Below are 21,641 nucleotides of genomic sequence, written 5' to 3' on the forward strand. Positions count from 1 at the left end.
TGCAAGCATCAGCTGCGGCTGGAGGAGGAAATGCTTCAGCTTCCTGCTCGAGAAAAAAATTCCCAGAGTTGCAGCCATCCCCAGGCGCGCTGGGCTCCGCAGCCGCTCCAGGGCCGGGATGGACGCTGGTAAGAGCAAACGGTGCTGAGCACCGGCCAGCGCACAGCCCTGCCTGGGGCGGGGAGATGGGGAGCAGAGTCAGGTCAGGATTTGCCTCCCGGGGCTGTGTCCAGCCTTCGTTAAGCCGTGCCGGGCACCCGCGGGATGTGGGGTCAGTGCTTGGCCCCAGCTGCCCCTGGCATGGGACACGGCATCGGGATGGGTTTGCCATGAGCTGCTGCCACTGTCCTGCTCCGGACGGGTGCTCGCAAGCCGTGCCAGGGCCGGGGGGGTTTAACCCAAGCCATCCATCTCCGAGAGCTGCTGTGCAGAGGTCCCAGAGGCTTCCCGCATCCAGCTGCAGGGATGGCTCCTGCACGGCCGCAGCTCCCCATCCCCAGGGCAGCTCTGGAGCAGGTAAAACTGCTTATAATAAAGCGCAGAAAAAGGAGGGGGGAAGCAGGTGCAAACAGAGCAAACGGCCCCGCTCCTTCCCCTGCCGCAAACCCATCCCCCACGCGTGTGAAGCAACGGATCCAGCCGGGCCCCGGCGTTTGCCAACGCTTCCCGAGGGTTTCAGAGCTGAGCGAAGGGCAGAGGGGAGATGGTGGGGCATTCCCCGGCTCCAGCCACGGCTGCTCCCGAGCCGGCGGCCGGCATCGCTCTCACGGGGACGCACGCAGTGATTCCGATCGGTCTGGGAGGTCAAGGACGTCTCATCTGAGCGAGAAAGAGCGAAGGCGGCTGCGTCGGGGCTGGGCATTGCTGTTCCCCACGTGAACCCGGCCGCTGTCTGTCCCACGCTGTCAGCGGGCAGCACCCCACGATGCTCGTGGCAGGGCCACAGCACAGCCCCAGCGCGAACCACACCTGGGGCTACAGCAGTGCCTCCGCGGGATGGCCCCAAGGGGGACCAGAACCAGCCCCAAATCCTTGGCACCCAGCCCCGGCAGGGCGAGAGGCGTCAGGGAGAGCAGGCAGGGGTTTGCAGCGTGAGGCTGGGGCTGGCAGGCGGGGTGAAGGGTGGGATGGGGAATGCAGGGCAGGGTGGGATGTGGGATGGAGGGTGGGATGCAGGATGGAGGGTGGGATGCGGGATGGGATGCGGGATGCAGGGTGGGATGGGGGATTTAGGGCAGGGTGGGATGGAGGATGCAGGGCAGGGTGGAATGGGGGATTTAGGCACACCCCTGCTGCCTGCCCAGGGCAGAGCGGGGCCCCGCTCATGCTCCTTGCTCGCTTTCTGGCTCGGAGGCTCCCACGCCTCGCCTTGCCCAGCCTCAGCACCAGCAGCAGGGTCTCACCAGCAGGAGTTATTTCTGGCTGGTGTGGACACGTGTCTGAAGGGCCTGTCCTCACAAAACGAAGCCTGCAAAGGTATGCGGGTACCTCAGGGTGTGGAGCACCCAACAATCAACACAACACTTCACCAGCCCGCACACAAACTCTGCTCCGAACTAGTTTGCTAATTACTGCGGAGCTTCATTTCCCAGCCACGCACGAGTCTGCCTGAGAAACCCGCCGGGGAGCTGCTGAACCTCCGAACGGTGGGGCACGGGCTGGCCCTTGCCCTGAGCTTATCGAAGGGACGTCTCAGGCTGGCGCCAGGTAGCAGAGTTCATGACAGTCTGCAGCTGCGGAAGCGAAGCGACTGAGTCTACCCAAGCGAAACTTTACATCACTTTGATTGCAGTCATTTTGCTGCAGCTCAGCCAACAGGAAGAGAAAGGTACAGGGTGACTTCTTGAAGTAATTTTCAGCCTTATTTTCTATGCATGTGGTATCTGTGTCCTCCAGCCTGTGCTCGTCCACCTCCAAAGGGGACCATCCATCTATCTGCACAGCGCTGGCCCAGCTCGCAGGCTGCAGATGGGCACGTGCTGGCTGGGCTGCTGCGCCGTGCCCCTCCATCAGCAGCCAAAAAGGTCGTCAGTCTGAGCTGGAGATGCTTGAGAAGCCTTTCCCCAAGCAGAAAAAAACCCACAGCTCATTTCCCACCTCAGGCCCCCACTGAAATTGTACAGAAGAGCAGTTAACACGGGTAAGAGGGGCAAGTAAAAACCTCTGGAGGGAAATTCCGGCTGAGTTTCTTCTAGAGCCGCCCAAAGGCAAGGAGTGGCTGCGGGTGCAACGGTGCATCGTGCGCCACGTGCCTCCCCCCACGTCCACTGCGGTTCTGCAAATCCAGCTCCTGCAGAGGAGCCCCGGGAGCGTGGGGAGCCTGTCCCGGGGCAACGGGAGAGGGAAGGGGCCCGTCCTGCGGTTCAAGTCTCTACTGCAAAAAGAAACTGAAATGAAGATTTTTTAAAGGCAGAAACCCCAGACCCAGGTGTTTTCTGAGACTTCCGACCTGTACGTGTTGCTTCAGCGCTCACTGACGGCTGAGCAGGTTTGGGCTGGTGAGGGGGAAAGACAGACAGGAAGGAAATAATTAAGTATTTGATAACACCCCAAAAAGATTATTTCCAGATTGTGCTGCAAGTCTTTTCACACGGTTCTCCGTAGGCATGCCCAAAAGGGAAACCAACACGCCTTGATGCCGGGATGGTCCCAGCCCTTGGAGCCCAGGGACTCCAGCACATCCCAGTTACCCCAGCAGCTCTCCCGGCTGGTTGCACAGTCAGGTCCAGCCTCGGTGGGAGATCCCAGCCCAACCCCAGGAACTCACCCGCTGGGTTTTGCCCTGAGGCAGAGCCCAGCTTCTTTCAGACCCCCTTATCCCTTCCTTTGCGACCCTTTCAAATTCTATGGCTTCTTTCTTTTCCATGGTTGCCCCAACAGCAGGTTTTATCCTCCCCGTCCCAAGGCTGGCACCCAAATCCCATCGGACCTGCTCGGACCGTTCCCATCCATGGTCAGGAACCAGTAAGTCACTGGAGGGCCCATCCCGCACAGGCTGGGTGAGCAAAAACAGGGCCTTGACACCAAGTTTGTCACCAAAATAGTTGTCGCAGCCTCGATACCAAGTTTGTGATAAAAATAATTGTTCCAGCTGGTGGCAGCAAAGCCTAAAAAATAAAGGCCAAGCAGCGTGCTCTGCCTGCAGCGGGCACCTTGTCCTGGGGGGGCTTGGGACAGAAAACGGGGGCACAGCCAGGGGCAGCCGGTGCTGTCCCCACGCTGTCCCTGTGACAAACCTGCTCCTGGGCACACGCTGAGCGTGGGACACGTCGGTGGGAGACTGCGGGGCGGGATGGCAGCGGCCCTGGGGCCAGCCTTGGCTGGGGGCACCCGCTGTGGGGGTTATTGCACGCTGCCTTGCACACCCGCCTGCACACCCGCCTGCACGCTGCCTTGCACACCCGCCTGCACGCTGCCTTGCACACCCGGCTGCGTGCGAGGCTGCACCCTGGCTCGGCCCTTGCCTGCCGCGCGGCTCGCCCCAGCAGAGCAGAGAAAAGCAAAGCAGGACCCAGGTGTGGCCTCGCCGCGTGTCCCATCTCTTCGTGACCAGATCCCGCGGGCCTGCCTGGAGCATCCCCTTTCCCTCCCTCACCGGTCACCGAGTCCTCCCGTCGCCTCCCGCCGGTTCCGTCAGCTGCTAAAAGCAAACCCAACGCGAGGTTCGTGAGGGCAGGGTCAGACCTACGTGCCCTCGGGAAGAAAGGATGCAGTCAGAAGGGTTTAAGGGATTAATTACGGTGTCCTCCTCCGCGCTGCTGGACAGCAGCGACTAACGGAGAATGAAAAATCATTTGTTATCTGTGTCACCCCCGTTACCTCTCTGACTCCTATTTCACGCTTTAAAAAAACACCAAAAAACCCAACCACCACCACGCCAGCAGCCACCTGCGTCCCCCAGAAATCAATGGAGACTGATCGAAGATTCGCTCAGCCAAAGGGAAGCAGGATTCACCCCCGCTCCCGGCTCCCCTGGCCTCTTCGGCTGATGCCGGTGGGCAGTGCCTGGGCCACCCCTGGGCTGTCCAAGACGGGTGCTGGGCTGCACAAGCCGTGCTCTGGTTTCAGGGTCTGCACTGAGGTTTAACACAAATGCCAAAGTAACCTGCACTCTGCAGAAAACTGGTGGGTTTTTGGGGGCAAAACAAGCTTCTGCAGCAGCGATTTGAGACACAAGGGGCAGATGCCAGAGAGCAGGCGCTGCCTTGCCCGCTGCGGGTGCCCAGCCTGCTGCAAGGCGTTACTGTTCAGGCTGCTGGGATTTGAGCTGCTAAGGTAAGGAGTGAAGGCATCCCGGCTTTCCAGCTCTTGACCCCCTTCAGCAGCTGTTTTTTGAGGAGACACTGGCCACAAGTGGCACAGGGGGGAGCGGCTGCCCGAGCCCCCTCCTCGCCCTGGTTCCCGGGGTGCGCAGGGATGCTCCGTCCCCCCAGGAGCTCACCCCGGGGACCATGGGGCTGGTTGTCCCCAGCTGACTTCCAGCGCAGCACAAAACGGCTCGGTTAAACATCAAACCTCACTGTAAATAATTAATTCCTTGAAACCTAAACAAAGGGAATCCAAAAAAACCCTGACACCGTTTCCCCGCCGTGCTCTGAAAAAAGCATATTGAGATGGGGGAAAGCCGGCAATAATAACAATCCAATCCATAATCTCAATCTTAAATCCTCTTTCCCAGAGACAGGCGGAGGCCCATCCTCTCCAGGAAAACGAGGCAGATTAAGCATTTTTAAATCAGGTCATTCCAAGGGAAGTTTACGCTCTACCGAGTCCCGTTATTACGGGTAGGTGTGTGCAAGCCCAGGGTGGGGAAACGTGGGGCTCTGCCTGCGGCTGCTGCCACTCACAACACCACAGTCGAGCCACTTATTCTGCAGCTCGCCCCTACCGCCGTCCCACGGACAACGCTCCTTCCCCCTGTAATCACCCCCTCCCCGCCCATGAATGACGCCGAGTATATTTCTGCATCCTGCAGCTTCTTCCTCACCCACTTACCGGTGCCAGACGCTATTCCAAGAAAATTCCCACGGCTTCCCCCCAAAATCGGTGCCGCCTGCGGAGGACAGCACCCGCCGAGGGTGCTCATCCTCTCCCTCGTTCCGACACGGGCACTCGCAGGCCCCCGCGCCCGCTGACACGCACACGCTCGCCCCGCACATCATGTACTGGTGTCCGCAGGTCAGGAGTTCCACCATACCCAAAACATTTATTTCTCCAAAACTATTGCTAATGACAATGGATACATTTTGTTCCCCCAGTATGGATTTAACATTTCCAACACATATACTCCTAATACTGTACAATACTGTACCAAAAGGAAGAAAAAAAAAAAAGGATGTACCTCCATATTGTACAGAGTTATATATACAAAGTACAATTTTACACAGTTTAATATATACACCATATATATATCGGTGTAGAAGACATGAAACAATGGAAACTGTTTCAGCAAGAACATTCCATCCCACCATTAAACAACTGCTGCGAACAAAAACCCAACCCCCCCCCCCCCCCCCGTACGAGCCCAAGCCCACTATCGCAGGGCTGAGGTTTCCGACCAACAGACAAAACAAAGATTTCCAGACTTTGCGACCGAACTTCCCTACACGACAGCAGAACCACGACATCGCTGCGATCCTTTAACGTGTCAGAGACGGTTTTCGATAATCGCCCTATTTCGGCTACATAGAGCTGGTCTTTTGAAGAACCTGCTGCTCACAAGTATTGCTCCGGCAGTTTGGCACACTCGCGAGTCCAACCCCTTTGGACTTCGGTTATTCAAACGACAGGACTCTGCCTGGAGAGAAAGGCTGGTGAAGTCCGCTTCGGAAGTAAGGTTACTACAGTGCCTTTAAAAGAAGGGTCCATCTGTTATCTCCACTGCAAACTGCTAAATATTTACCCTGTATGACGCTTGGTACATCAAGTATAAGTACAGTCGGGAGCCGCCCTCCCTCTCCGCCTTCACCTCTTCGTGGCCCGTTGTTGAAAACCGCCACTTTCTTGTCTCAAACTACGTTATAGGAAGCACAAAATGTAACAGGAAGAAAAAAAAAAAAAACAACCAACCCCAACCCCAATGACAAACCCCACCTTACGTTTTCCAGGCTTTGCTGTTTTGGCATCTCTAGCTCCATCAAGAGACTCCTCGAACCAAGCCTGGAAAAGAACTCCTGTGCCGTCTGGCGGGGCGGGCAGCGGAGCGAGGGGGTCGAACCAGCCCCGCAGCCGCCGCCGCTTGTGCGTGGAGCAGCCGCCAGCCCGGCCGCCACGAGCCCGGGCGGGCACAAGGCAGTGGGTCAAGTATTTTATTTGTTTTTTTTCAAGTACCAGGTTGTCACACACACACACACACACACACGCACACACACACACGGAGACAAGCAGAAAGCTGATCCGGAGAGAGGATTATCTTCGAAAGCGACACGTAAGCTCGAACCCCAGCGTTCAGTCCAGAGCAGGGGTGTCGCAGCCCCGGCGGCCGGCAGCATCCCGCAGGGAACGGCCTTCACCCCGGGAGAACATCGCTCCCTTCCACCGCGGCCTCTAGCGCTACCGTCTGCTAAAGGAACAGCTTTACTTCTCTCGCTGCAGTTGTGGGATGTGAGCCAAGGCCAGATAAGCCCCCAAAAAGGCTCATTCTCTTTGTGAAAACTAAAAATCTCAAAATAAATAAACCCCCAGCTTGTTAAACTCATTTTCTGTTCTGGACAGGCTCATTAGCGATGGGAGTGCCCAACTGCTGCTTCTGTTTTTCCAAGCGCTTTCCCAGCTGGTGTGTAAACGCGTTTACACTTTGCAGCACATCCCTCTACAGCCAGGGCTTGCTCCTGCCCAGCGTGGGCAGCCCTGGCCCGGCCCACGCTCGAGCTCGGAGGGACACGGGGCAGAGCCTGCTCCCGGGCTCACCCTCGCGCCTGCGCTCACCCATGTGCTGGACAGGGGCCAGGCGGCTCCACGTCTTACCCAGTCAATCAGACAAATTGTCTCGATGGGTATTTTTCCATCATTACTGTTGCCTTACGAGCAAACTACGTCCTGCTGAGAGCGTAATCTCCTTTGAGCGTTCCCTCAATGCGTGTTTCACCAGGCGGCCGAGCATTCCAGTCTATCAGGTACACGCAGGGAAAGGGTACGAAGCGCTAACTAGAGACATTTATTTCTATCGAAGAACATCTCTCAAATGCTTAACAAATCCCCAAACTATACAATGCTCAACTGAAGTTGAGGTTTTGACACACAAGAAGAAGAGAAATAAGGCAGCAAACTCCATCTGCAAGGACCTCTTTTGTCTTAATATTGCTAGAGCTCCTCCCGGCGTGCAGGCGCGCAGCCGAGCGACGGCTCGCCCCGTCCCAGCTGCAAGGTGGGGAACGGTAACAGATGGAATTTCTTGCCAAACTGAAGGGTTTTGATTCGGTAAATAAATTTATGAGAACTCGGTTATCTTAACCTACTTTTGTGCAAGAACAATCTTGCATTAAAAAAAAAAAATAAAAAAAGAAAAAAGAAAAAATCAACAAAAACTCCCCAAACCCGACACATGAGGTATTCATCACAGGAAACCCAAAGACTCGTTTTGAACAGGTATCAAAATACGTACATATACAACAATTGTTTTCTGCTGTCACAGTGCACTCTGTTTAATCGCTTTCATTGCAATAAAATACCCAGTACAGATAAAGTGAGAGAGTTTGATCACGTCCCACTGCTCGGACATGAAGAACAAATTTACAAGTTATAAACTGTGAGCCTTTGGATTACCTTAGAGAGGCAGAAATTCAGCAATCGTTAAAGCACACTGCTCAATTCCCAACTAGGGAAATAAAACATAAAAGGTTAGAGCTCCAGAAACTATTAAGATTGATCACCTAAAATTGTATTTTATTTTAAAAGTTTTGCTTTGGATTATTTCAATCCAACATCTGATGAACAAGAACCCTTTGTTCATACAAAGCACTATCAAACAGACATACGTTATTCCAGTTATCAAACACTTGTCTTTATATTTGACACAAACATTACATAAAAGTCATGAAAGAGAATTTCCATGGAAGAGCTAATATTTCTTCTGAATATGAAGATATGAAGTAACATTGATACCTCCCCAAGCAAACCACCGTGTCGTACTTGTCCACTCTACGTTGGTCTCCTCTACGAGATGCCCACTGGTTTTGCAGGGAGCGGTGCCGGCATTTCCAGTTTCTCCTTCCCACCTCTCCTGCAACGACTGGTATAAAACACTCGTGGCAAACGCTCTCTCAGCCTTGTATGTTCACAGAGTGAAGCAGACAAGCTAAAAGTTTCCTTTTTTTGTCTCTTTATTCTCCCGTGTGTGTGTGTGTGTGTGCGCGTGTGTGGATTTTCCGCTGGCTGGCCAGACCCAGAGCACGTGGAAGAGGAAGGACGATCTTCAGCCTGCCGTATTGCTTGCTGTAAGTGTAAGTGTCAATCACAGTGCACACCAAAATTCCAGTTGAGCTGCTCAATGTACAGGTTACCCTGCTAAGCATATTCCCCTTGACAGTAGGATTGTCCCAGAGCTGTGGATGCTAGAGATAAGCACAGGAATTCACATACAGACAGTTGCTGTTACAGTAACCTGAAGTCTTTTTGTTTTTATCTCTTTCTTTTTTTTTTTTTTTTCTCCATTCACACTTCAGATCTCGAAGATAGAAAAGAGCATCTCCTCCGAATGTGCTGTGCGTAGCTGGACACTAGTTCTTAGAAACATGAATGCTAGGCATAAAAATATAAAGAAAATAAGGCATTACAAATGAGTTGAAGTAAATTTACAGAGATCCTGCTCTTGACACAGATTAACTTTTGGCCGTCCATGACCAAAAAAGAAAACAAACCCAAAAACTCCCTACCTAAAAGGAAATGCCAGAAAGTTCTGCCTGAGCGAAAAAATCACAAGTTTAATTCAATTTTTCCCCAAAAGAACAAGTGATTCCTTGGTGGTCAAAGTCCATCAGAACCTGAGAGCAAAGGTCGCTGGTCGCACTGTTGGGGATCTGCCCCGGTGAGCGGAACGGGGTACGGTCCAGTGACAGTCACACACGTACCGTGGAGCTTCCCAAGGGGGACTGCTGCTACAGATCAGCTAAGGAGAAATGAATAATAAGGAGCGTTCTCACCGAAATCTTGCCGGTGTTCCCCAATTTTCACGTGTTCTTAATCCAGGGCACAGAGAAAGCTGGTGTTTTTAAAAACCATCATTAACATGGATCGATTACTGCTGTAGAGATGTGGGGGTGCGGGTGGGGATGGACAGGGAAGCGGTAAACCCCTGTTCATTTCTCTGAGTTACATCCCAAATGAATCAGAAAAGCACGCTGAAGAAACTGTTCTTAGAAATGTAAGTTTTGTTTCTTCTTTTTTTGAATTACTAAGTGCCAATTAAAAGGACATTGCAGTCACGAGGAAGCTAAGTGTGAGAGACCTACAAAGTCAAAAGCAACTCAGCTGAACGGGAGAGAAAAATGACTTTTCTGATCTTGTCCTTGCCTGAGTGACGACAACGTAAGATGTGCAGCTTTTTTTTAAAATCCCAGAAAACTTTGGGAACAAGGCGAGCTGAGGGTCAGCCAGAGTCTCCTCTCTTGCAGGCCTGCGAGATCTTCTTCACCATTACAAGTGGCACATGCCTTTTGTTTTGTTTCGTTTTTTTTAATTAAATAAATGTTAGCATTGTGGAAAATTCTCAGTAGAGTACAAACGAGTCCATGCAGCCTGCTAGCGGCTGAAGCATTCGCTGCCTACCATATAAATACAAATACTAAGAATTCATTCACACGTCTGGAGTCCCACGGAGGCATGCCAGGCTACCAACGAACACGCAGGGAAGCCGCTCCAGAAGCTGCATGCTGTCACGGCACCGTCCCCAGCAGCGATTCCTGCCCCGCTCTATAAGAGCGGAGATCCCGAAAAGCAGTTCACAGCGGTCGCGGCCACCGACCGAAGCGTTTGGAACCAGGAAGAGGGAGACGATACAAAGCTTGAGAACTTCGGATTGAAGGTTTTTTTACAGTGCTTGTAACTGGGATTTTGGTAAGGATCCATCTTGATACGTGATCAAAACAAGAACGTGTGCGTTAGTAAGTGAACTCCCATCAGAGTACGCTTCGTTTTTCAAAAGTTAACTGGTTTTTACATTCAGTCTCCCGAGACCACACACCACATCATAGCCTACGGGCTGAAAATGACACTGAAAAACAATAAAGCTGTTTTTAAATATGGGAGAGCAAAGGGGGAAAACAGCTAGATTGTCCATAAGCAACAACCGGGCTCTTTCTTACGCTCCCAAACCTCAGGAGCATGTTTGTTTATATTTGCACAGACACATATTACGTAGAACTCCACAAAATCTAAGAGCGTTCCAGAGTAAACTATTTCTCATGACAAGTGTCGACTAAAGGATGAGGCTGGGTGCCCAAGAGCTTTGGCCCTGGGGAAGGAACGGGGGAGCAAACAAACAAAACCAGAGGATGTGATGGAAGTCGAGACAGACCCTTAACCACCGTGGCACCAGCGGGCAACGTAATAATAATAATAATAATGCACAAGAAACAGGCATGTCCAAGCTCCACGTAAACAGTGGCACCAAAACATGCAATAGACTAAAATCTATCCTATTGTTTCCCTGTGATAAATGAAACACAGAATATATAAGTCACTACACCAGTATTCAAAGCATGACGCCACTAAGGATTTCTTTTCAGTGGCCAAACCCTTGAACAAGGCATCAACCAGAAACCAAGACCCAACTCATCGCTTTTTGTGTGTTTTCCTCCTCAGCTTCACAGTGACCCGATACTGGATTTCCGACGCGTGGCACGAGCTGTTTCGCCTCACGCACATCACTGACGTGGGTACATGGGATGAGGTTGTTCCCACCTAGTTCACTCCCAGGAAGGGCTCCCAGCAGGAAGTAGCAGTTCACAACTAACCTTCAGCAGAAGTTCAAAAATGAGTTAAATAGGAACTTTAATGTCTTTAACAGAGTCTCTTCATCTGAAACCACACAGCTGAATCCACAGAGCAGCATCGAGTTTGTCAGACAGTACAGGACTTGTCAGTAGGCTGCTGAGACGCAGAGGAGGCAACGCCGGGGCTCGTGGCGTTTGTTTTGGGGAAAACCGTAGGCTTCGGCCGAGTGGCCGGGGGTTTCACCTGGGTGGCCATTTTGACCGACTTCACCGGCCTGAAGGTGCACGGTATGTCGCCGGCTGTGCTGGCGCTGCGCTGGAAAGCTGGTTCAGCGTCCTTGAGGATCTGGGTGTGCAGAGGGCTGGAAGGTTCCGAGGTGGGGGCCACCACTGGAGACGTTTTCAAAGGCTCCAGGGTGTCGAGGACAACATCTGGCGTGTGCTTTACGCTGCTTTGCCTTTCCAGCTCCCGCAGCTCGTTCAGAGCAGAGTTCATAGTAGCTTCGATATCCTGCAAACACAAAAGAGAAACCGAGTGAGTAACAGAACCCAGACACGTAAACACAGAGATAAAAGTCAGTCTTTGAGGAGGACGTATTTGTTTTCAGCCTGTAAACACCAACACTCAAAGCAACTGGCGGGTCAAGGACCTTCAGGTGTCAAAGTGAAGCCCATGCCAAGCTACGCAGCGCTTCGTACCGAAGACAACAAGCGGTAAGATTTTCCACCAACAGGGAGCAAAATAATTGCTAGCACCTTCTCGGTGCTATTCTGGTCCTTTACTGGTGCGGATGCTGCTTGGACTTCAAAGGACGAATACAATCCCCAAACGCAGCGGCGAACAGCAAAGCGCGCGATTCAAAGCACCAAGATCCATTCTGGTACTTTGTCTGGCAAGTGAGACGCAGGAGAGTAAGTTCTTGGAGAAAGGACTGATGATTTTGACACTCGCTGACGGGCCACACACTGAATGCTGAAATCCTTGCGTGCTCTTGCTGCCCCACTGGCTTTCCTGCTGTCCAAGTTGTCTTCCCTTCCCAGAAAGGTATCACATGGGACCCAAAACTTTAATGTTTTAGAAAACACAGAAGATATCGGGAAAACATACAGAAATTCAAGTTGGCACTTCTCCATCCTCTGATAAAATACTACCGTTAATAACAAATAAAGAGGACTGAGACAAAAGCCCAGCTTTTTTTTGCTCTCAGCTGCAGCAGGACCCACACGCTCGCTACAGCCCGTGCTGCGGAGCTCAGAATTCACTGGAGAGCAGAAGAGCTCAGCCTTTCTGTGACTCACAGGTTGGCTACAGCTTTTCAGCTTCCTCAGAGGTTTTTCAGGGGGTGGGGAAGGTATATCAGTCAAGGAATGGTGGGAGAACCAGAGACAGAAATCTGACACCTCCGAGTCTATCTTGAGGCCAGATTTTACTGATGAAGTTAGGGAAAATATGTAAAATGCGTGATGATTATTAGACAGTGTTTGAACAGACAGCACAGGGCAAAGAGAAACAGTGATTTAACACAGCTCCCCCGCCCCCCCCCCCGCCTTCCTCTTTTCTTTTTCTCCCCAGACTCTTTGGAGTTACGTTCTGGCAGGAGGAGGAGACAGAACAACTTCAGTTCGAGCTTAATTGAAAAAACAAAGAAACTGATCTATGTCAACCAAAGCCTTGGAAGGACAATGAAATACGAAGACAACAAGAACCGTGTATTATAATTCCACTGGAATAAATGAGCTAAAGATAACGGCAAAATACAACTTTCCATCAGAGTATGTATTGTTTTTTATTTGGACCTTATTTATTACTTGACGTTGCTGTTTTGTCAATAAAAATTACGGTTAATTTTCATGTATCTTCCCCCAGCTCCTTAGACACCTACAGACTCCTGAACCAGGCAAAGAAGTCAGGTCTCCCAGGGCTGGCTTTGTAATCCGAGAGCCAAACATTCCTTGGCTTTAGACAGATCCATCGCACACTGAAAGCAGCTGGTGTAGGCAACATACGTGTGCAGGCACATCTAACAGCTTGGAGCGGGAGAAAGGGAAGATCCTTCATGGAAGAGGGAAACCTGTAACATCGACATCATTCACCCCATCAGCAGCTGTCACGTGTTCAGGGGGAAGTCTGACTTTCAGTTGTTTTCTGTCCTACTTGTGAAACCACAGAGGCAGAGACATCACTCGCCTCTTTGTGCGGCGGCAGCGCGAGTCCCAGACCCAGGGACGGGGCAGATCTCTGCGTAGGGAGACGCAGAGAACACGCACAGAGACGCAGAATCTGCAACACACCAGTCTCTCTCAAAACTAGCAAAGCCTAAGAAAGACGCTAAGAACCCTTCAAGCTGCACAGAAGGAACCCGGGAAGACCGTTTCCTTGCTGCCTGGTCAGCGTGTGGTCAGCCCCAAAAGCAGAACTCCGCAAGGCTACAGCGCAGCTGCGCACACGCCGGTAGCCTCATCTCAAGGCACTTGCCTAAAGAAATACCTAATGAAAACTGGCAATATTCTGTTCAAAGCTGGTTTCTAATCACACACTGAACCCCGTAAGCATATGAAGATGCCACCGTGAGCGCTGTCCAAGTCAGCAGCCTGCTTTTATTTCGACTATACCACTCCATATGCTCCCAATGTCTAACCACAGGCAAGTTTGCACAATCGACGGGAGAATGTTAAACCGACACTAAAGACTTGACTTTTCTTGTGTCTCGAAGTTACGATTGTTTAATTTTCACCAACAGCTTTGGAATCTGTGTAACTTTCTGAAATGGACGTTTTTATTGTTGAAACTAAATTCTGAATAACGAACAGGGCCAGGTCTTTACGGAGGAGGGACCTGACTGTTTATCTTCACTCATGAAAGCAGCCTCAGTGACTTACACAAATCGAGGCTGAAAGCCTGGACTCGAGCTGTGTAGCAAGTTAACTGAGAGAAGGGAAGGGACACGAGATCAAATCAGACTTTGCATTAAAGCAGCTCATTGTATCCAACATCCTTTAAGTTTCCAAAACAAATCTCTGAGGCAAAGCACTGCTATTTACCTGTGCAATAACTTCAGGGTCCATAGGCCGATGGTTGTTGAAGCTCTTGGACCTCCCTGCTGTCACAGTTTTCCGGATCTGGGGGCTCTCTAGCCTGTTCTTCAGAGACGAGTGTCGGCTGATAGAATTGAGGCTGCCATGGCCACTGATGGAGCATTTATCTGGAACCTCCTTGGGAAGACTTTGGCTCATAATGGGCTGAGATGAGGGTCTGGAACCGGCTATGGCTCCTGGGGAGGCTGGTTCTGCCATTGAACTACCTAGTCCATGGCTGTCACTTTGACGGAAGGCTCTTCTGATGCTGCCTGACTCTGGTTTCTTTCTTTGCCTTCAGTCACAAAAGCAAAACAAGTCAATGCAAGCAGGTACACGTTAACGGGCTGTAAGTTGAAGACATCCCCCCAAAACAACACAGAGGACAATGGGAAGAGACATAAAGATACCCAGATTACAAATACACCCAACATGTTAGGAGTCATCATGAAGCGGTAGAATTATAAATCATTCCAGTTTGACACTTCTAACAACAAGACTGTATAGCAAAACCAGAAAACTTGGATGGAACATAATTAACTTGACCAAGAGAAAAAGAATTTATGTTTGAACAAAAAAAAAACCCTCTGTGCCATCAACAGGTTTTGATGATGTTTTTTTATTACATTAGAAGAGCAGAGCTACAATTCTTGACTGGAGGACACAGTATAAGTCTACTAAGCTCCTGGCCCAAGGCATCAAGTTATTATTTTCAGAGACTGGCAAGCAAACAACCCCATAGTTTGGGGTTAATGATCATTTCCAATATTTGCTGGTGGTTAATAGATGTTTCTTTTTCATTGCTTTAGCAGGACCACGAGGCATTATCTGTGTAGGGCTACAGATATACCACAAGGTGATGTCAAAAGGATGAGCTGGTCCAAACAATTTAGTTTCTACCCCAGCACCATGTGGTCTGACAGCACGATTCCATTCAAATCATATGAAGGCCAATGCAGCAGAATACTTTATGCCATAGGTCTGAAGCTTGGCATCCGTTATACAGGGAAGGATCCATTTATATATAGCACCAGCCCCATGAATAACTGCAAGAAAGTGTTAACTCCAGTAGGATTTTGGCATCCAAATAATAATTCAGTGGGTGGCACAACTGTCATTGCGAAACCATCTGATTTAATTTTGCTCAAGTCTGTTCACACATAGGTCAGAAGATTCATTCCTAAAGAAAAAACAACAAAATGAGTCTTATGCTACTATTGCTAAATATCAGTTTCCCTAGTAAAGGGAAAAAAAAACTGGAGTGGACATTACCTAGGCTCCTTAAAAACACTACAGACAACACTACCAAAACCAGCAGATGGTGAAGCTCCAAGCATAGGTCTGTTCATTATACAAATCTTCCCATAACTGGCAGAACGGCATACTTCAATGGCTCAGACAATAAATATCACGAAAGAAAGCTCAGATCCCAAGCTGATGCAGATTAACACAGCCTCATGGATACCAGCGGAGCTCTGCAGACTCCCATAAGCTATGGACCCGGCTCTGTGTAGGGCATTAACAGGTCCAAACCTTTAAGAAGGATGCATTTCTGTGAATGCCTTTATAGACTACATTCTGATAAATTAACTGAAGGCTAAAAATATCCACTCCCATAAACTTGTAATTATCTTAGTAATACCTTCACTGCACAATGGAGAGAGGTGGGGTTTTTACTACTAAGGAAATAATCAGAAAGATACGGGGGATAAGTCTGCTCCAGAACAATTAAATAACAGAGCAAGAAATTTAGTCTGTTGCTAGCTAAATTTCTCAGGTTTTTTTCTTACGTTGAGTGTTGGCTAAAGTAACAATTCCTGGTTGAGGAGGTAAAGTTAGAGCAACAGGGAGGTGTGCTGTTTCACTGCAAGCATATGGTTAGTAACCTGAGGTGAGAAGTGCTGGAGAAACGCGTGAATGTTACGGGCAATGCCAGATGGTGGGACTTAAGGTACGTCATTTAGCACAAAACATCACACTTGTCTCTCAAGAAATTGTCCCCCACCACATAACACAAAACATGTTAAAGGTAAACGAGACTTAACAAATCACAGAACATAACGACGAACGGGAACACACGATCACAAGAATTCATTCCGCTATTCCCCTCCCTTTCTCTGTGTGCTTAGCTTATAAAATACAACATATTTGGGAAAATGGGAACAGATGGCACCTTAGGGATAAGGAAGAGAAGCCAGTGGGATTTTAAATGAGCTTTGGCCACACTGGTGACAGAGAGAGAGAGGACAGCAAAATGCGAGCAAGTTAGAAGAGAGGAAGCAGAGAAAAATGGTGGCAGCGCTCATCAGTTAATCTTTTTCAGGGAAGGCAAGATTTTACTGGCCTCATCACCACGATCTTTACAGTTAAGTAAAGTAATGCAAGGCTGTTCTTACTTGTTGATGTTTGCAAGGTAAATATCTGCGACGTGACCCCCACTTGGGCAACTGGCACCAGCTCGAGCAGTCACTTTTTCTTCCGGTGGCTCAGAATTTATTTCTATTTCAGACTTCGGACTGGATCTTTCAGAGACACCATCCTCACTAGGAAGGAGCAGGGAAGGAAATCACAACCCAAACAGGACCAACAGCACTGCAGGTCAAATACAGCACTGTGTATGCAAACAGACATACAAGACGACAGCGCTGTGCAAGCAGCTTTCTCTTAAGAATCATCACATATCGTTCAAATGAGAGCGCCCGATTTCTGCGAGCGACCTGGAGATCCCAGCTCTGCGTCTTTAACAGGCTGGCAGCACCAGCACAGTTTTTATACCATGCCTCCACATACGCAGACACCTACACCCCTGCGGAGCTCTGCGTGTTGCAAGAGGACTCCCTTCTCGCAGGGAAGGGCGAAGGATGAACTCTCCCCCACCGGGTGTCAGCATCTTGACACAAACACTCCGTTCCACCCTGGAGTTTTGAGCAAGCCCGCCTTTACAGATGGGCTTAAAGCGTAACATACGTGTCTTGAACGACGATGTACTGATGAGGAATGAGGCCGTCAATTCCGTTGTGGCGGCCCTCCCACCAGTCATCCGAGGCCCGCTGATAGAGCAGGAGAGACGCTCCTTTTTTAAAGGACAGCTCTCGGGCCGTCCTGCCAATGTAGTCGAACTTCGCTATCGCTTCTATGGGCTCACACTCTAGGAGAGAGAAGGGGAGAAAACAGTCATTCACTAAACACCCAGGCTCAGGTCAGTATTCACAGTTCAAACCTACCCTCAAACAGCTTCTGATGAGGGCATGGAATAGGGGATAAAGTGTGGCTTCTTGATGCAGCAGAGGGTCGAAGCAGTAGCATTCAGGGGGAATCCCTCGTAACGTGGAGATGTTGTAATTTCAGCATTTACCTAATCTCTACGTGATGGACACACTCATGTTTTCCAAGTCATCAACCCACTTACAGCAACTCAGTGTACAAAGATGGAAATGGCAACTGCAAAATTAGTATCTCATTAAAATCAACAACAAAAAAAAAAGTCAAAGCTGGGTAGTAATCAGGTACATTCCAGACCCAAATCCGCCAATGGTACGCTTTCCTAAAGGCAGCTAAACTAAACCTCCTGGGCAGGCAAGCGGGAGTTGTTATAAGCATTTAGGGAGGGAAACATCCTCCGATTCCAAGCTGCTCCAGAAATAAAGCGTCTATTGAGAAGGAAATTTCTGCTGCCTGTGAGGTTCACCTGACCCAGGAGACCGGATTCTGGCACCGTGGGAGGCCGTGCTATTCATCCAACTGTCATGGAAGGTAACGAAAACATTCAGCGTCTCCACCACTGCGGCTTGTGCAGCGATCAGGAGAGCAAGCAGCTCCCCTGGGCTCCGTGCAGCTGGGCTGCACCGTGCACACGCTGAGCGCAGCAGCACTGCGCTTGGAGCTGCACAACGTGCTCCAAAGCTGACTGCTCCTACCTGAAAAGTTCACGGAAGAACTACAGCCATGCTGCGGCTGCAGCCAGCCACTAATCCGGGCCCCCGTAGGACTCTGATATTATAGAGGGACAATACGGGCATTTAGACACTCAGGAAAATCAATGACATTCACATGGATTATTTTTAAGACTTAGAAAAATCTGCCTTTGGTTGAGTCTAAATATATATTAAGCCAGCTCCCAATTCTAGGGAGGAATCAGGGGAATGGTGATGAGCTCAACCACACAGCCCCAGTGGACTTCAGCCTCTAATTACTTTAAAGGAGCTTTAACACAGCCAAGCGGTCCATGGAAATGGAGTTCTCTCCTGGAGAAAGAGATTTGTGGTTCCTCTTCCTGGACAAGGAAAGATATGCCATTTCATACAGAGATCTCCTCTGCACCACGGGAAGCTTCCACAGTACAAGAGCCAGCCAAAAAGGACTGGAAGGCCAAACATGAGCCCCAGCTTTTACAGTTATTCCTTAGGAGAGCATACGCTCAAGAATTAGGTCTGCAAGGCTGCCCATAGGCAGGCAAGGCAGCAGCTGGGCTTGAGAAAACATATATTGTAAATCTGAGTGAGCTGACGCTGCAGCACCACTGTCTCATCAGCCAGCCTGAAAAAAGCAGAGCAGAAGCATCCCCGAAAGAGCCCCATCAGCATCTGTAGTTAACAAAGTGACCGAGCACCGAGGGCAACCAGCAACGGGATCTGCTAGACCGACCCCCAACAATTAATTTTTCCATTACTAAAGCAGACAGCTCAGAATTCCGTCAAATCACACATTTCAGGTAAGCCTGTGGTCAGCCTCACACAAATCCAGTTATCAGCCCTCAGCAACCAGTGGGAGACTTGCGAGGGTGAGAAAAGCCTGGCCTACGTTTGCAGCCTGCGATAGCCGCCTTGCTCCAGACTCCCCAAAGCACATGGTTATCTGGTTTTGGCTCCTTCTTTCCTCTTGCTTGTTTTGTCTCTGAAGCCAGCTTCTTCATAACACTAAAAAAACGATAATGCTGTTTTTTGGTGTCCCCCTCCATTTATGAAGAGGATGGGAGTGTGGTTTTGTACATTCCATCTGTTTCATTAAGAAGTGTTTATTGTTCCAGATGAGTGCGGCACTCAGGTTTCTTATGTTTCCAATTTGCTTTTTAGGACTCTGGCTTTCATCCAGAGAAGTGATTTTGGACTCTAATTTCCAGTAGCTTTTTCCTACTACGCTTATGCTCAGAGAAGAAAGCTGTGTGAAGAAAGAGCAATAAGGCTAAGCCAAACAATTACCCCTGCCAGTCTGACAGCCTGTGCAGGAAAGCAGCAGTTCAAAAATCTTTCCACTCACACACATCATTCGAAGAACATACGACCTGCTTGTCTTTCAGCATTTCTGGCCTCTTATGCCTGTCTCCAAACTGGAGTGCCCGCTCACTGGCACAGCAAGGCTGACGGGAGAACAGCATGGATGCTCTGCAAAACCCGACCTCTCCCCCCACCCCAAAACCGATGCCTTCCTTCAATGAAGGTGGCTGGGATGACAAGCGCCAGCCCCACAAAAGAGCTGAAGGAGCAAGTGCTTGGCCACATCTAAAACTGAAGAAATGAGGAAAACCGAAGAACATCTGTCCCACTGAGCTGCGGGGTCGTAGGCTGCACTTCTGATGAGTATGCCCGAGGTGTGACACTGCACAGCTCAACCCCGCTGCTCTCTCAGAGATAGAGGCCCAGCTCCCTCCTCTGCTTCGGTGCCAAACGCTCCCTCCCAAATGCTTCCTGTGGAATATTCCGTGTAGGTTGCAGAACTCCATCCAAAATGCCTCCAAATTTTACCTTGCTCAGGGGCCCCACGCAATCTAGTTCCAGAGGCTGTAAAACGCTGTCCTTCTCTAATCTCTAACTGCTCGTTTTATCACCATCGTACCCTCTCAGCCACACAAGCCATCTAAAAATCCCGTACAAAAGCGACACAAGTACATGCCATGGTGCATCAGCCTGCAGGCTTTAGTCCCAGTTTTTCCAGATGCAGGATGAGTTAGCCTTTCCTTCACTACAGCAACGAAATTGCTCCTTCTTTAGGTACCAGCTCAAAAAGGAGATGTTTTCCTGCGTTTTTAAGCAGCTCACACTTCTCAGAAAGAACACTCTGTTCAAGACAAGACAGCAAACTCATGTTTCATTCCCACAGGCTTTGTGTTTCCTTCCAACAACCTTGTGAGGAGTCACCATGACAGTGCTTGACCTTGCTGAGGGAGAACTGATTTTCCAGCGTTTCTAGCAGTGCTCAACATCCTTTACGTTGTTATAGCTGTGTGAGCACCACGAAACCAGCATGCCATGGGAAAGGTTTGTTCAGCAACTGCTGGAGTAACGAAAGCAAAAAGCAGCACAGGAGCACAGGGCAGGGCTGTTGAGCAAACTCCTAAAGGCCAGCTCAAAAAAAGATGCCACCTAATTTTAAGGGAATGCTACCTTCTTCCCAGCTTTACAACTGATGCCATCATGAGTAGAACCATCGCAGAACTTTGACAGTCGCAAGGGGCCAAAACCCCTGAAAAAACCACCCCATATTCTGTCCTGTTTTGGTCAGTCTGCTTTGCATGCTGGTCAGTATTCTGGGGATCACCATTTCACATCAGTAACGTAATCATTGCCTCTGCTCTGGAAGGGGCTCATGTGCAGATGTTCCCCATCACAGAAGGAGGCTTTGGAAGCACCAACAACAGACGCTGACAGACTGCAGTGCCACCTCTTCCTTCGGAAGTATCGTGATATTCTCAGCCTTGGCACCCCTCTTCACTGATCAGACAAGAAATGGAACAGTGTTTCCCCAAAGAAAATGATCAATGACAGAGGCCACCAAAGGACCCTCTACCCTAAAACCTGGCTCTCAGTTTGTATTTCGTTTGCTTCCTTAAAGCAGAACGACTGGGGCTTAAGGCACTCGCAATTCCCTGGCCAAAGCTGCTGAAAGGGGAAATGCCTGGCACACACAGAGGGGAGCAGGAGTGCACGCTGAAACTCATCCAGCCCTTGGCTCTACGCTTCCCCCGTGACTTCCAACTCTAAGGTCCTTCTAGGGTACAGATGAGCTCATGCAGTCATGCAAGTGTGGGGTGTGCCCAGGCCTGCTACTAAGGCAAGATACCCTCGGAAAAAAGAGACACTTTAAAAAAATAGTCAGGTAACTTCGGGTAACAGATTCCTGCTGATGCAGGAATCCCCTTTTAACTTTTTGGTATCAAACGCTGTATGTGATGTTTCAAGGGACTATTATGATCTAAACTCCACTTTGGATCCAACTTTGAACTCAAACTGCAAGGCACTATCTTCTCTGCCTCCCCCACAGCAGGTTGCACCACTTAATCAAGGAGTTAATAGACTTTGCATACCATCATCACTGGTGTGGTGTTCAGCCGTAACGTCCTGAACAGAGTCTTCTGTGGAGGCTCTCTCTCCGTGAGGACTTTCACTACAACAGAAGGAAACAGGCAGTGCTTTAAGTAGCAGAAACTGAGTTTCCTTGTTTACAACAATCAAAGATAACGAGGAACATCCATATCGGAAGTCAGCATCTAGGTTTCACCGTGACAGACACTTTGCAGATGCATTTGCACATACTGAAGTCAGGGTGTCTGAAAATCAAGAAAAGTGGTTTGCTTGATCAAGCAAGCCAAACACCTTCGTTAACCTTCTTGTACGCTATCAGGAAAGCCCAACTTCGGAT

At 49.8% G+C, this 21,641-nt stretch overlaps 1 protein-coding gene across 3 annotated transcripts in view; it reads right to left on the reverse strand.

Annotated features, from left to right (window-relative positions):
- Nucleotides 1–11,058: 11,058 nt before the first annotated feature.
- SRGAP2 (SLIT-ROBO Rho GTPase activating protein 2) overlaps nt 11,059–21,641 on the reverse strand; it is a 105,792-nt gene continuing 95,209 nt past the window's right edge. For all 3 annotated transcript variants that reach the window (XM_009947877.2, XM_009947876.2, XM_086476696.1), the window contains exons 18-22: nt 21,307–21,386; nt 16,974–17,154; nt 16,403–16,549; nt 13,974–14,301; nt 11,059–11,442 (exon numbers count right to left, since the gene is read on the reverse strand). In XM_009947877.2, the coding sequence (XP_009946179.1) occupies nt 11,059–11,442; nt 13,974–14,301; nt 16,403–16,549; nt 16,974–17,154; nt 21,307–21,386 (1,120 nt within the window). The remainder of the gene's footprint in view (nt 11,443–13,973; nt 14,302–16,402; nt 16,550–16,973; nt 17,155–21,306; nt 21,387–21,641) is intronic.

Source organism: Leptosomus discolor, chromosome 21 (genome assembly GCF_034619465.1).
Source record: "Leptosomus discolor isolate bLepDis1 chromosome 21, bLepDis1.hap2, whole genome shotgun sequence".
NCBI classification, from domain to species: Eukaryota; Metazoa; Chordata; class Aves; order Leptosomiformes; family Leptosomidae; genus Leptosomus; species Leptosomus discolor.